The sequence below is a fragment of the Alexandromys fortis genome, unplaced genomic scaffold, assembly GCF_014885135.2.
Source record: "Alexandromys fortis isolate MF-2015 unplaced genomic scaffold, M_Fortis_MF-2015_v1.1 scaffold_83, whole genome shotgun sequence".
NCBI lineage: Eukaryota > Metazoa > Chordata > Mammalia > Rodentia > Cricetidae > Alexandromys > Alexandromys fortis.
The window spans coordinates 2,183,124-2,197,744 of record NW_026068001.1 but is presented as its reverse complement, the minus strand read 5'-3'; the positions used below and the strand labels follow the sequence as shown (position 1 = coordinate 2,197,744).

Genomic DNA, 14,621 nt, shown 5'->3' with positions numbered 1-14,621 from the left:
AAAAAATGTCCATTTCTTTTGCATTTTCCAGTTTTGTGGCATACAGGCTTTTGTAGTAAAATCTAATGATTCTCTGAATTTCCTCTGTGTCTGTGGTTATGTCCCCATTTTCATTTCTGATCTTATATGTTTGCGTGTTCTCTCTCTGTTGTTTAATTAGTTTGGATAGGGATTTGTCGATCTTGTTGATTTTCTCCAAGAACCAACTTTTTGTTTCATTGATTTTTTGGACTGTTTTCTGAGTTTCTATTTTGTTGACTTCTGCCCTCAGTTTGATTATTTCCAGTCTTCTACTCCTCCTGGGTGAGTCTGATTCTTTTTTTCTAGAGCTTTCAGGTGTGCTGTTAAGTCTCCAATGTGTGCTTTCTCCATTTTCTTTAAGTGGGCACTTTTTGCTATGAACTTTCCTCTTAGCACTGCTTTCAACGTGTCCCATAGATTTGAGTATGTTGTCTCTTTTTTTTTTCATTAAATTCAAGGAAGACTTTAATTTCTTTCTTAATTTCTTCCTTGACCCAGGTGTGGTTCAGTAGTTGACTGTTCAGTTTCCATGAGTTTGTCGGCCTTCTGGGGGTAGCATTGTTGTTGCCTTCTAACTTTAATCCGTGGTGATCTGATAAGACACAGGTGGACACTGATATTTTTTTTGTATCTTTGGAGGTTTCCTTTGTTTCCGAGTATGTGGTCAATTTTCGAGAAGGTTCCACGAGCTGCAGAGAAGAAGGTATATTCAAATCCCTCCCCTCAGAGCTCAGAGAACGCTGCAGAAGAAGAGGTGGAAAGAATGGAGGAGACTAGGAGAATAAAGTCCTTTAAATAAACAAGAGCAAAGCTCACAGATACTAAAGCAGCATACACAGGGCCTGCAGGGGTCTGCACCAGGTCCTCTACATATATATTACAGCTTTCAGTTTAGCATTTTTGTGGGTGTTTATAGTTCAGTGGATTTATGTCTGGGTCTTCAGTTCTATTCTATTAATCAACGTGTCTGTTTTTGTGCCAATATCATGTGATTGTATTATTATAGTTCCAAAGTATAGCTTGCAAACAGAGATAGTAATACCTCTCACAGTTCTTTTGCTATTCAGGATTGTTAGCTATCCTAGTTTTCCTGTTTTTCCATATGGAAGCTGAAAATTGTCCTTTCAAGATCTATGAATTCTGTTGGAATTTTGAAAAGTATTGCATTGAATGCATATATTTTTGGTAGGATGACAATTAATCCTAGTGATCCATGGGTATCGGAGATCTTTCTAACTTCTGATATCGTATTCAATTTATTTCTTCAATATTGAAGTTTTATCATACAAACCTTTCACTTACTTCATTAGATACTATGCATTATTTGAGCCTGCTGTGAAAGGTGTTGTTTCTTTGATCTCTTTCTCAGTCTGTTTATCATTTGTATATAGGAGGACTATATCATTTATCATTGTATACAGTAGAACTACTGATTTTTGTGAGTTAATTTTATATTGAGCTACTTTATAACAGTTGCTGTGGCCATGGTGTCTCTTTACAGCAACAGAAACTCTAAATACTACAAATAGGTATATAGAGAGTGATCAACATTGTCTTGTTCCTGATTTTAGTACAACTGCTTTGAGTTTCTCTCCATTTAATTTGATGTTGGCAATGGCCTTACTATAAATTGTTTTTATTATTTTTAGATAGGCTCATTATATCCCTCATCTCTCCAGGAATTTATCATGAAGGGATAATGGATTTTATCAAAGGCTTTTTCAGCTCCTGAGATCATGGTTTGTTTTTTTTTTCCTTTAGTTTATATGGTGGATTACACTGGTAGATTTTCATATATTGAACCATTCCTGCATCTCTAGGAAGGAGCCTACTTGACCATGTGTATGATCTTTTTTGATGTGTTCTTGGATTTGGTTTGCAAGTATTTTCCCAACTATGTTTATAGGGAGAATTAGTCTGTAATTCTTTTTGTTGGGTCTTTATGTAGTTTGGGTATCAGGATAACTATGGCCTCATAAAATGAATGGGGCAATGTTCCTTTTGCTTCTATTTTGTGGAATAATTTAAATAGTATTGGCATTAACTCTTCTTTGAAAGTCTGGTAGAATTCTGCACTAAAACTATCTGGTCCTGGGTAAGTGGTACCTATCAAGCAAATTATCCATTTCTTTTATATTTTCCATTTTGGTGGAGTACAGGTTTTTAATGTCCTTATGATTCGCTGGATTTCCTTGGTGTCTGTTGTTCTGTCCCACCCCCATTTATTTTTTGATTTTGATAATTTGGATATTTTCTCTCTACCTTTTAGTTAATTTTGATAAGGGTTTTTTCAGGCATAGTGGTTTTTCTCAAAGAATCAACCATTTGTTTCTTGATTATTTGTGTTGTCTTTTTGCTTGTTTCTGATTTTAGCCTGGAGTTTGATTATTTTTTGCCATCTACTCCTTTTGGGCGTGATTTTTTTCTTTTCGTCTTGTTCTAGAGCTTTCAGGTGTGCTGTTAATTTGTTAGCATGAAATCTCTTTGGTATTTTTGTATGTAGGCACTTCGTGCTAAGAACTTACTTTTTAGAATCACTATCATTGTGTCCTTTAAGTTTGGGTATGTTGTGTATTCATTTTCACTCAACTTTAGAAAGTCTTATTTATTTCTCTCTTGATTCATTTTTCATTCAGTATAGAGTTGTTCGTTTTCCTTGAGTTTGTAAGCTTTCTGTTGTTTCTGTTGTTGTTGACATCCAGCTGTAATCCATGTGGTCAGATAAGAAGCAGAGGACTTGTCTTTATTTTCTTGTTATCTGTTGGTACTTGTTTGTGTCCAAAATCTATGAAGTGCTGAGAAGGTGTATTCTTTTGTGTTTGAATAAAATGTTCCGCAAATATCTGTTAGGCTTATTTGGCTTATAATGTCTATTAGCTCTAACTTTTCTCTGTTTAGATTTTTTGGGGGATTTTGATGATTTGTCTATTGGCAAAAGTGGGGTATTGAAGTCTCCCACTGTCAGTGTGTGAGGGTCAATATGTGATTTAAGCAGTATTTAGTGTGCCTAGATGCTAAGAATTAAAATGTATTTCTTGGTAGATTTTTCCTCTAATGAGTATGTAGTGTTCTTCCCTATTTTATTTTGTTAAATATTAAAATAGCTACACTCACTTGCATTTACTTGGAATAACTTTTTTCAACACTTTACTCTGAGGTAATGTCTATCTTTGATATTGAGGTATGTTTCTTGGATCCTGTTTTGACATCCTTCTGTTTGTGTCTTTTCATTAAATAATTGAGACCACTGATGAAAAATATAAATGACGATTGTTGTCTCCTGTGATTTTGATGTTGTTGGTGGTGGTTGTGGGGTGTGTCTATGTGTGTGTTTCCCATTTCTTCATTTAGCTGGTCTGGGATTATTTATTCCCAATGTTTTCTTGGGTGTAGTCAATCTCTTTAGGTTGGAGTTTTCCTTCTAGCCCCTTCTGTGGGGCTATATTTTGGATAGATATTGCTTAAATTTACTTTTAACATGGAATATCTTGTTTTTTTCCATCTATGGTAATTGAAAGTTTTGCTGCATATAGTAATCTGGGCTTACATCTGTTGTCTCTTGGAGTCTGCAGCACATCTCTCAAAGCCCTTCTGGCTTTTAGAGTCTCCATTGAGAAGTCAGGTGTAATTCTAGCAAGTCTGCTTTTATATGTTACTTGGTCTTTCCCATTGTAGCTTTTAATATTCTTTCTTTGCTCTGTAAATTTACTATTTTGATTATTATGTGCCGAGGGGACTTTCTTTTCTGGTCCAATCTGCTCTATATGCTTTTTGTACCTTCATAGACACCTACTTTTTTATGTTAGGGAAGTTTACTAAGATCCTGTTGAAAATACTTCCTGTGCCTTTGGCCCATGTTCCTTTTCCTTCCTTGTTCCTATTATTCTTGGATTTGGTCTTTTCATAGTGTCCCAGATTTCCTGGATCTTTTGAGCCAGGAGTTTTAGATTTAACACTTTCTGACCTATTTATCATTTTTTTTTCTATCATATCTTCAATACCTAAGACTCTTCCATCTCCTGTAAAGCTTGCCTCTGTGGTTCCTGTTCAAGCTCCTAAATTTTTCACTTCCAGATTTCCCTCAATTCGGGTTTCTTTTATTGATTTGTTTCCACTTCCATATCATGAACTGTTTTATTAATTTCCTCCACAAGGGAGCCTATAGGTGGTGTGCTACAGAGCCAGGGATGAGACTGGGGTACTGGACTTGAAGGCAGTGATAGAGAAGGGAAGTGAAGATCTGCAGTTAGCCTACCTGCTTCCCTAGCAGGGGTGACCTGTGTGTTTCCAGGGTGCGCCTGCTGGAGTGGTTGGGAGGCCGGGATAAAGCAATGAGTTGGTGGAAGATCTGTAGGAGCCGCTGGAGGTGGAAGCACCTGAGAAGGGAGGCTTCAGAAGGTGTTCTGCTGCAGAGCTGGGTATTAAACTGGGGGAGTGGATTTGGAGGAGCAGAAGAGGTGAATTTCTGCAGTTAGTCTACCTGCTTCCCTGGCCAGAGTGCCAGAAGGCTTTTTTCAGCAGGTATCCCACCTTGGTAGCTGTATAAAACACAGTAATATTTGCAGAGGGACCTGTATTATCTTCTTTTCCCATTCACTGAACACCTCAAGTAACATTTTCTCCGTGTGTCTTTTACAAATCAGAAATAACAGGCACTGATTTGCTATGTACTTTCAATACTTGATAACATAACTTGGATAAAGAAAACTGTAGTTAAAAATCACCAGGGTTCAACAGACTGTGAATTTTTCTTTTTTTTTTTTTTTTTTTCGAGACAGGGTTTCTCTGTTATTTTGGAGCCTGTCCTGGAACTAGCTCTTGTAGCCTAGGCTGGTCTCAAACTCACAGAGATCCGCCTGCCTCTGCCTCCCAAGTGCTGGGATTAAAGGCGTGCACCACCACCACCTGGCCAGACTGAATTTCTATGAAGGTCAAACATCTTTTGTTCTTTTCCTTCCAGGTCAGTGGCCACAAACGGGTGAGCTCAGCACGCTGTACCAACAGTGGAGAGGCTGCGAGGTGGAGGCAATCTATCACACCGTCAGAGACTGGGACCAATTTGGTACCAACTGCTGTGCAAATCTGCTGGTCAGGAACATAAGAAGCTGTTAAGTAATGACGGACACATTGGCTGAGATGAAGTTTCCTGAAAGGAAGTGACAGTGCAATGTGGATATTTATGGTCATAAAATAGGAAAAGTTTTAGTTCCCAGGCTGAACTTGGCTCTGCTTGAGACATTTCAACAAGGCATCCTGACAACAAAGAAGATGTGACACGATTCCATTTCGCATCAGCAGATGTCTGGACAAAAGTCATCAATGTGAATAAGGGCCAAGTGCAGTTGTGCCTTTCTTGAATAAATTACTTTATATTAAATAAAAGGTCTGGGTGGTTTTGTGTCTAGGTTTCTTTCCATTAGCCCTCCTCCTGTAGAACAAGTTTTCCCTGGGGATAGGAGATCTAAAGAAATTGAAACTGGGGCTGGAGAGATGGCTCAGTGGTTAAGAGCATTGCCTGCTCTTCCAAAGGTCCTGAGTTCAATTCCCGGCAACCACATGGTGGCTCACAACCATCTGGAATGAGGTCTGGTGCCCTCTTCTGGCCTGCAGACATACACACAGACAGAATATTGTATACATAATAAATAAATAAATAAATAAATAAATAAATAAATAAATAAATAAATAAATATTAAAAAAAGAAATTGAAACTTTTTTTGCTTTCAAATTGTTCTACTTAGTAGTTTTTTTTTTTAACTATGCAGTTAAACGACACAAGCATCATGCTATAATGACAGGGCTTGTTTTGCTAAGCAGATTTTGGGAAATGGCTCAATTGCATGAGTTCAATAGTCTATATAAAAGGAATATAAGAACCATGAAGGAAACTGTATATAGAGTTCAAGAATTTTCTTTTTAAATTTCATTTTACCTGTATGGGTGTATTGTCTGCATGTATGTCTGTGTGCCATGTTCATGCCTAGTTCCCATGGAGGTCAGAAGAGGGAATCAGATCCATTGGAAATGGAGTTACAGATAGTTGTGAACTTTGTAAACTGACATGTGAGAATCAAATCCCAGTCCTCTGGAAGAGAAGCCAGTGTTCTTAACTACTGAGCCATCTCTATGCCATTTGGATTCAAGAATTTTAGCAGTCATTCTACAAGAAACTATTAAATTACAATGTCAAGTTTATACCCTTCAGTCTCACAGATTCATGTTGCCAACTCCTGGTGATGTGTTCTTTAGGGTTCTGCACTCACAGCCTGGGAGACTCTTCGGGGCAGGAGGAATCCTAGGCTGAGACCACATTTAAACTGTTTCTTTTAAGTCTAAAAATCCCAAAAAGATGTTAGCATGGAGGTTCAGACCCCAGTGTTAACCTGTCTGTGCAGCTAAAGCTGGTCTCAAACTTGTACCTGCCTACTAAATGTTGGGTTCCAGATGTGTACTAGTATGTCCAAATGACACCCTATTCTCTCTTCCCCCTAAAGGTTTATGTATATGTGTTTGCCTGTATGAGATTATGTGCACTACTTTTATGAAATACTTGCAGAATCCAGAAGGGGGCATTGAATCCCCTGGAATTGGAGTTACAGGTGGTTATAAACTGGCCTATGTAGGTTCTGGGAACTGATTCTTGATCTTCTGCAAGAGTAGTAAGTGCTCTTAACCACTGAGCCATTTCTCTAGGCCCTACGATACCCTATTCCAAAGCTGAAAATTTAGAAGTATCTAAATTAGGAATCGGCAAAGATCTTCTTAGTAAAAGGTTAGATAGTAAATAATTCAGGCTTTATGTGCCACAGAATATCACAACTCCTCAGCTCTGTCACTATAGCATAAACAAACTCCAGATCGCAGGCCAAGCAAGTAGTGTAATGTATGCCAATAAAATTCCATTTACAAACAAGGCTGTGGACTGAATTTGCTCAGGTCCAAGTATATCTTACTAACTATAGTTTGAATGAATTCCCCTGGAGAGAAATATTCTTTAAAAAAAAAAGTAACTTGTGAGCAGGAAAAAGAAACCTGCTGGAAATAAGAGCACACTGGATACACAGCAGAGGAGCTCCAAAAACACGAGACACCAGTAGCTCGGCCAGCGCATCTTTTTATTTTCAATTTTGTAAAAAAAAAAAAAAAAAGCTTAGAGAAAAACAACATGTTAAATATTAGTAAAGGACAGGAAACCACAAGGCTAGGTTTACAATAAATTTACAATAAATAGCAATCTAAACAGCTATCCAAAGGTGAGCATTAAGTAAAAGGTGAGGAGGAGAGAGCACTTTAGGGTTCCTACTGCAGTTTTCCCAATTGCACAGAAATGTAGCAGATAATTCCTAGTCTGTAATGTTCACAGTTAAAACACTTTGATGTCATTTTCTATAAAATTCTCCCAAATACACTGTCAGCCCTCTAGAAAAAGTTCACCAGAAAGTCCCATCATTGCAAGTTGAATCCCCCTATTCTGCTTTGAAAATTGCTTTCCAGCAACTGAATCTTTGTGGTCTCTCATTTCATTATCATAGTGGGCATAGTAAAACATGCCAAAAAAGAAGGATCAGGTGGATTCAGGTTAGAAAAGAAAGGCTAGAAGGAAATGGCCCTACTGTGAAGTTATATTTTAAATAAAGCGCTTCCAGCACTAACATATATCCACAGATTGAATACCCACAAAACGGAAAAGCATCGATCCTCTGTTCTTCCACGGCCTGCAAGTAGAATGATCATAATGAGCCCCCATCTGCCCTTGCATGGACCTATCCACAAAGGCCAGGATGGCCACTTTCTGAAAGTGCTTTCAGTAGAAAACCCTCAGTGCCTCATGCTAGTCACTTCTTTTGCCGGTTCAGTTTCTTCAGCATATACAGCATATATAGTCAGAAACATGTCCCACTGGCTAAGAGTTGAAGGTAGACCGGGACATTTAGAGATTCTCTTGTGCCCTTTTAATGATGATGTGTGTTCTCATACCTATTTTAGGCCTTCTCGAAAAGCAGCACAACAGATAGACCCTCCTTTTAATGTTCCCCAAGGCTTGCTGCCCACATGTTTCAAATGGGCCACAGCTATAGCATGCCCTGCTTAGGAATAGAAAATGAACATTAAAAAACTTTAGTTTTGCTCTTTATAATTTGCCAGCAGTTAGTAATAAGAGATATCTGCTAATCTGACAAATGTGTATGAAAACTGAAAGGAGGATAAAGTTTGGTTTTTGGTCCTATTTTGAAAGAATCGTCAGAAAATGCTTTTCTGTTTGATGCAACCACATTCATTCCTATGATACTTTTCTATGGACTGTCAAACTAGGTTTTCAAAAGGGGGTTAAGTCATTTCAGCTGTTAGATATGTTGCTTCTAAAGTAAACTCTTGGCCACGAGTTTCATTCAACTTACTGCCTTAGAACACAGCAGCTGATGCTGGCAAAGCAAAGTCACTTTAAAAAAAAAAAAAACAACTGAAGAGCTCAAACTCAACACACAGGAGAGGGCCTGCCCTATCTTAAGAGTCAACATCAAAATGCAGGAGTGAGGCTCTCAAGCACCTCTCTGCAGATGACATTTTAGATGAATGGTCATGTCATCTCTGGGCTACTGTGAGTTTTCTTCGAACTCATAGAGGGAACATGGCAGGTTACAAGAGGATGTTCTGCACCTCTGATGAGTTGCTCAATTGTCCTCTGATCTCAGTGGTGTTTCTGTACCAGAGAATCAATGGTTCACATTAACTATCTGACATGATTACATTCACTTGTACTGGAGACAAGGCAAGGGAGAGACGGTGGAGGGCAATGGGAAGCAGATCTTTGTTTTGGAAGGGACTGGTCTTTGCTCTAGATGAAACTGCTCTCATACAGATGAGATAACCTTTTTTCCCTTTTAAATCAAAAGAGATCTTATTTTTCTATGGAACCACAAGGTTAGACCACAAGGTTAGAGCACAAGGTTAGAGGTCTAGAGGATCCAACCCAGAGTGTACCTTGCTGTTTGCTTGACGAGACGTTTGATATCATAACATGATTTGTTTGGCTCCAGGGCATCATGGTCACTCTAAGAAGTACCCTGGATGACAGAGTTGGTATGCCCTTTCTACAGGGTTGGTAGGAAGAAACACACATGCTTTTAAGTTCCAAAATTCCTTCTCTAGGAAAGCTTAGGCTTTCCAGGTTGTTCCCATGGGAGCATTATGAAAACTCTTCTATCAGAGCTGTACCACTGCTGACATGTGACAACAGAGTAACCACAACCTTTGCCCATGCTGCTGGCAGTAAATGGGCCGACCCGTATTCTGTGGACAAGGCATGTGGACCAACAAGACAAAGTTTGACCACAAAAAGGAACTATTGATTCCATACTGAATTGAAAGGACAGCTTCCCAGAATCCTTTTGTGTTGAACTACTCAGCAGATCAAAGACAAAAACTCCCTTGCCCAATCACAAGTGCTAATAAAGATGACAAGTGTGAAATTCTTCTACACACATACTCAAGTCACTCTCAGCTCTCCTTCAAGTCTTTGTTTTCATGTGGAAGACAACCCTGAATTCTGCCAAATGAGCAGGACCGTTTTCCAGAGGCCTAGTCAGTATTAGCAATCAGTTTCGGTTTTGTCACTAACAATTATTAAGCAAACATTCCTTTAACTAAGCTTTTAAAGGGTTCCTTGCAAACATGCAAAAGGCTCAACCTTCTATACAGGAGGCATCCTAGAACTTTCAAAACAAACCACACATGCCAGACCCCACCCTGAAGCTGCAGAATCCAAATCTTGAGGGTATTATGCCTTTAACTGGCCTTTTTATTTTCGTACCTGGGAATAGAACCCAGGGCCTTGGCATACTAGGAAGTTCTCTACAGCTAATCCAAACCTGTGGCCCTGCATTTTTTAAATTCAAGATCAGACAAAGGTAACAGCAGTCTGAGTTCAGAATGCCTGATCTAGAATATTCCAGTCCTCAGAGCTGTCATCTCCCTCAACTCAGAATGAACAGGTTTGGAAGATGACTTGGATTACTTTCTGAGATAAACCTGACCATTACTCAGCAATTCCAGTCTCGTTTCCAGATAGCTGCCTTTGAAGCAGGCAGTTTCAGGGCTTTGTGGCACCCCTACTTTTTTCCATTCAGCCTGGGGACAACACTTAAATGCAAAACTTCTATAGGTAGCTTCATCTTTTTTTTAAGATTTTATTTATTTATTATGTATACAGTTCTTTGCCTACATGTATGCTTGCAGGCCAGAAGAGGGCACTAAATGTCATTGCAGATGGTTGTGAGCCATCATGTGGTTGCTGGGAATTGAACTCAGGACCTTTGAAAGAGCAATCAGTGCTTATGACCACTGAGCCATCTCTCCAACCCAGGTAGCTTCATCTTTGAGAACTGTTGGGAAGTCAGGGTTAGTCTCCACATTTTGCAAGCAAAGATCAGGGCTACTTTTCAAAATAATGAAGATTATAAGAGACTTTAAGAGGAATACAGCAGGATTATGCTAAGACTGGGATGTTAATAAGGTTACTAAGGTTGATGGCCTAGTGCTTGTGGACACTAATTTGTATGGAGTGAGGAGAAAAACCACCACATTATAAAAACATCTTTTAAAAATGGAGTTACCAAAACTGCTAGCACTGTAAGACATGGAAAGAAACTCTAAGATTTCTTTCAGTATTTTACCTACTTTAAGAGTAGGTAAATTAGGATAGCTCATCCAGAAAAAAATTGAAACTGAAATGCCATATTTCAAAGCATGTCCATATTAAGCTGGTGCAGTAGCCTCTCCACCAAAAACAAAATATCTCTTTGCATAGTACTCAAGAGACACATGAATTCCTAAACTTATAGACGACAGCATTTTCTGGATTATGTTCCATTGCTTTGCTTCTGATTCCTCATGTAGCCACTAATATTGCAGCATGCATCAGTTCAATGTTGGAAGTTCTAAGTCTTAAGACTTCTTTCTATGGAGCACAGCTGGCCTCACTGAGTAGAGCAGGAGTCAACAGTGCAGTAAGAGCAGGCAGCTCCTTCCTGTTTCCTTTAGTGCCTGTGCTGCCTATAGGACTGCTAAAGAAGACGGTATTGACTCTGCAGCTCTGGGGCCTTGATGGAGATGTTTGTATGACAAGCAGGTGCTCTAAGACTTTCATTGCTGTAATGGGCTCCTTGGGTACCCTGACTCTGGAAACTGGATGAATGGAATAGTTCCAGGTCTGATGGCAGAAGGCAAAAATATCTCTCAGTATACCTTGGAAATAAAGATATCTCAATCAAATATATTATCAATGCCAAATGCCTTTCTTACCAAGTATGCACAGAAGAGAATATTGACTAAAATATTCTACATGTTGATCAAGAATTGACTACTTTTAGTTTCATTTATTATACGAAAAATCTAAGAATAAAAAGACGGATAATTAAGTATAGGTTGTTTTAAACTCTGGGTAAGCTGCTTGTACTTCACAGGAAGAACCTTTCAGCTTAGAAAAATGTGAAAACACATAATCTGAAACTGGAAAGTGCTATGGGCCTCTGCAGGCCTGCTAAGCAACTCAGGGAACAACTAGAATCTCCCAGGAGAGAAGTCTAGACTTCAGGAGAGAGGGGTTTATTATGCAAGAATAAGAATCTCCTAAAATATGAGAAAGATGAGGTATAGAATTTTCAAACTAATGTTGCAGGCTAAGCTACTCAGTACAACCACAACACAAAAAGAACAAGAGCATGAAACCATCAACTTGTTATGAACAGGAAAACCAACTGCAGCTATTATAAATTCTGCATACACAGGCTCCCAGTGAGTGGGCAAAACAGAATCCAGGAACAAAAAGGAAACTGCTTGATGATTATAAATTGATCATCAGGAACAAATTCTAATGGAAAATGCTGAATTTCTCCCCCCCCCCATACACACACACAAAGGAAACACAAAACATGGCAGATGATACAGAAACTGTTACCTCAGACAGAGGAGATCACACTGGAGAGCTGAGCAGGGCCAACATGTGGGACCTCCCCTGTAAAACCTTAAGAACAGCTTAAAATAATACAAGAAAGCAGTAGAGAATATTGAAATCACATTGAAAACTTGATAACCGAGTTATACAAGATACACTGAGAAGATCTGAATGATGAAGATGTAACCTCACGACAAGACTGTGAACTTTCAAAAACTCAAGATACTGGAGTTACAGATTCAGCAACGTAAAGAACTGATGAAAAGAGCAGCATTCCAGCAGTTACACACGACAGCATGTGATGCTGGTACTACTTCACCACCAAGAAAATCAGTTTTAGATGAAGAAGGCAGTTTTCATCTGGGATTGGAGGAAAAGGCATCCCATGAAGAAAGAGCCAGTTGATTAAAGTAACATTTTAAAAATAGGACTACCTTTGACCTTTGATTGTCTGATTTGGACAATCCTGGGGCACGGTCATTGGCCACAGCAAAGTAAGCCTTATAGCCTGTCCAGAAGTTCTCCGGTTTGCCTGATGGATCTGCCTAAAGTCTCGCCCTCCTCACCTTCTACTTCAGACTTGAGCCAGACATAATCCTCTATATCTGAACGTAGTTAAGTATGCCAAAGATAATTCCTGAAGAAAGGAAACCAAATCAGGCTGTCTGGAAGAAAAGGTTCAAAGGTCAGAATAGAGCATGGCAGTAAGACCTAAACTACGAGAAGGTTGTTCCAGGGATATTCCTTTACCGATACCACCTCTCACACACAGAGATGAGTCAGCTTTGATTCCTGCAGTTAGCAGACTACACAAAGAAAGGCGTGCTCAGAGGTCAGAATGCCAGTCATCTAATAGTTTTAAGAAGTCTGATTTTTTTTTCTGGAGTTCCCTGTCTTCCCTGGAAGAGCAGAAATGTTAAATCATTTAAAGGGCTTTGGATATTTACCTTTAGCAACAAAAGTTCAGATCAAAATAAAAGCATCAGAATGATTTTCATCTTCTAGGTATTGAAAATAGTAGCAATGGGAAAGGAATTATTAAAAAATATTGAAGTTTTTGTCCTAAAGATAGGTGGCTTTGGAAACTCAGCCTTTACTTGAACATATACATTTATATAATTTATAACAAATCAAGTTCTATATTCCGTTGAGTGTGATTTTGGAATTACCTCTTTTGGATGTTTCAAAATGAAATTTATGTAAAATAATAATGAAGATTTCTATCTTTTCTTTGCAGGTTATTATTCACAATGAAATTTCTTTCCTCTAACCACAGTCTGTGGCCTCTTGCGTTTCTTCCTGCCTTCTCTTCTCTAGATAACAACAGTATCCATGTTATCTCAAACCGTGTGGTGGATATACCTCAGTCTAGCAGTGACCCTCCAGGCAGTGGGCTCACATAGTAGCCTCCAAAGTCAAGTGAGCATTGCAGCGCTATCGTCAGCAGGTTCAACACCTCCTGTCCTCATATTAATTAAAAAAGAACAGAACATGATTTGCCTTTAGTTTTAAACATTTCAGTAACTCTTTTATAAAGATTTCCAGAGAAGGAACTAGACTTCTTTTCCCCATACTGAAATGCTCTTGGAACCTCCCCACCACACACACACACACTTTTTGAGTGTGGGGATGGAAGCCAGGGTCTTGTGCACTATAGGCAAGCACTCTAGCATTCTGTCATTGAGCTAATGCCCCAGCCTATGGACATGCTTCCTAATCTTCAGTCTAGGAGCAACACAGACGGAACAGCTAGGACTCTGACAAGAGGATGCAGCTGTGTAAGTCTTCAGAGCCAGGGGCTCTACTGGCTGGTGTAACACCAGCATCTAGCACCACTGAGTCTGATTTCAGTTTCCTTTCTTCACCGTCTTTTTGTCTAACTTGTCCTCCCAACTTAATGTTCCTTAAGGCCAGCGAGACTGGCACTACAGCCCCGTATCTGCCCCACATCTGCCCCACCATTGTCAGATGCTGCAGGAAGTGAAGTGAGAAACCATTAAAGCATGCTATTACTTTGTTGAACTCTGCAACAGTGTACTACTATGTGAAAAAGTGGGAATAGGTCTGCATTTGTCTTAATTTAGAGAAGTTTTAGCTCCAGCATCCGAGTTTTGGGTTAAGTTTTAAGTGATGATAGTTTCAGGGCCCAATGAAATAGAAGCATTAGTTTAACCCAGTCAATGTCACAGCTCAAACACACTGGGGCATTCGGCCATCCTCATCCTCATCCTCATGAGAGCCTCCCTGATCCTTCAGGACTTAGGGTGAAGTCATGCATTTTCCTGTAGTGGAAACACAAGGGGGGTTCCCCGACTGGAAACCTTGTGATCTCCCATTCCCAGGTCTCGTTCAAACACTTCCTCCGAGCTGCTTTTTGTTCTCCGACCACCCTCAAGACTTGTGGAGGCTGTGTAGGAGCTCGAGGAGCCATTTGCTGTCACAGTGCTGTCTCCGTAGGTCAAAGTGAGGTCACCCTCCGTCAGGATGAAATCAGAGTCATCTTCTCTCAGCGGCTCTTGATTCTGAAAGGTGCAACCAATAAAAGAGGAGCCTGAGATTTTCCGAAGCTGGGGCAACCTAACCCCAAATCCTCATATCAGAAAACCAAGGCTTTGGGCGGGGGGGGGGGGGGGTGTGCTACAGTATA

The 14,621-nt window shown here is 39.5% G+C and overlaps 2 protein-coding genes across 2 annotated transcripts in view; one reads left to right on the top strand and one right to left on the bottom strand.

The window, feature by feature from the left end:
• Positions 1-5,662, top strand: part of Chst7 (carbohydrate sulfotransferase 7) — a 32,760-nt gene extending 27,098 nt beyond the window's left edge. The window contains exon 2 of the mRNA XM_050160922.1: positions 4,982-5,662. The gene's annotated coding sequence lies outside the window, so the exon portion shown is untranslated. The remainder of the gene's footprint in view (positions 1-4,981) is intronic.
• A 1,457-nt stretch (positions 5,663-7,119) lies between these two features.
• Positions 7,120-14,621, bottom strand: part of Slc9a7 (solute carrier family 9 member A7) — a 139,457-nt gene continuing 131,955 nt past the window's right edge. Inside the window, exon 16 of the mRNA XM_050160965.1 lies at positions 7,120-14,496. Coding sequence (XP_050016922.1) covers positions 14,245-14,496 — 252 coding nt within the window. The 3' untranslated portion in view covers positions 7,120-14,244. The remainder of the gene's footprint in view (positions 14,497-14,621) is intronic.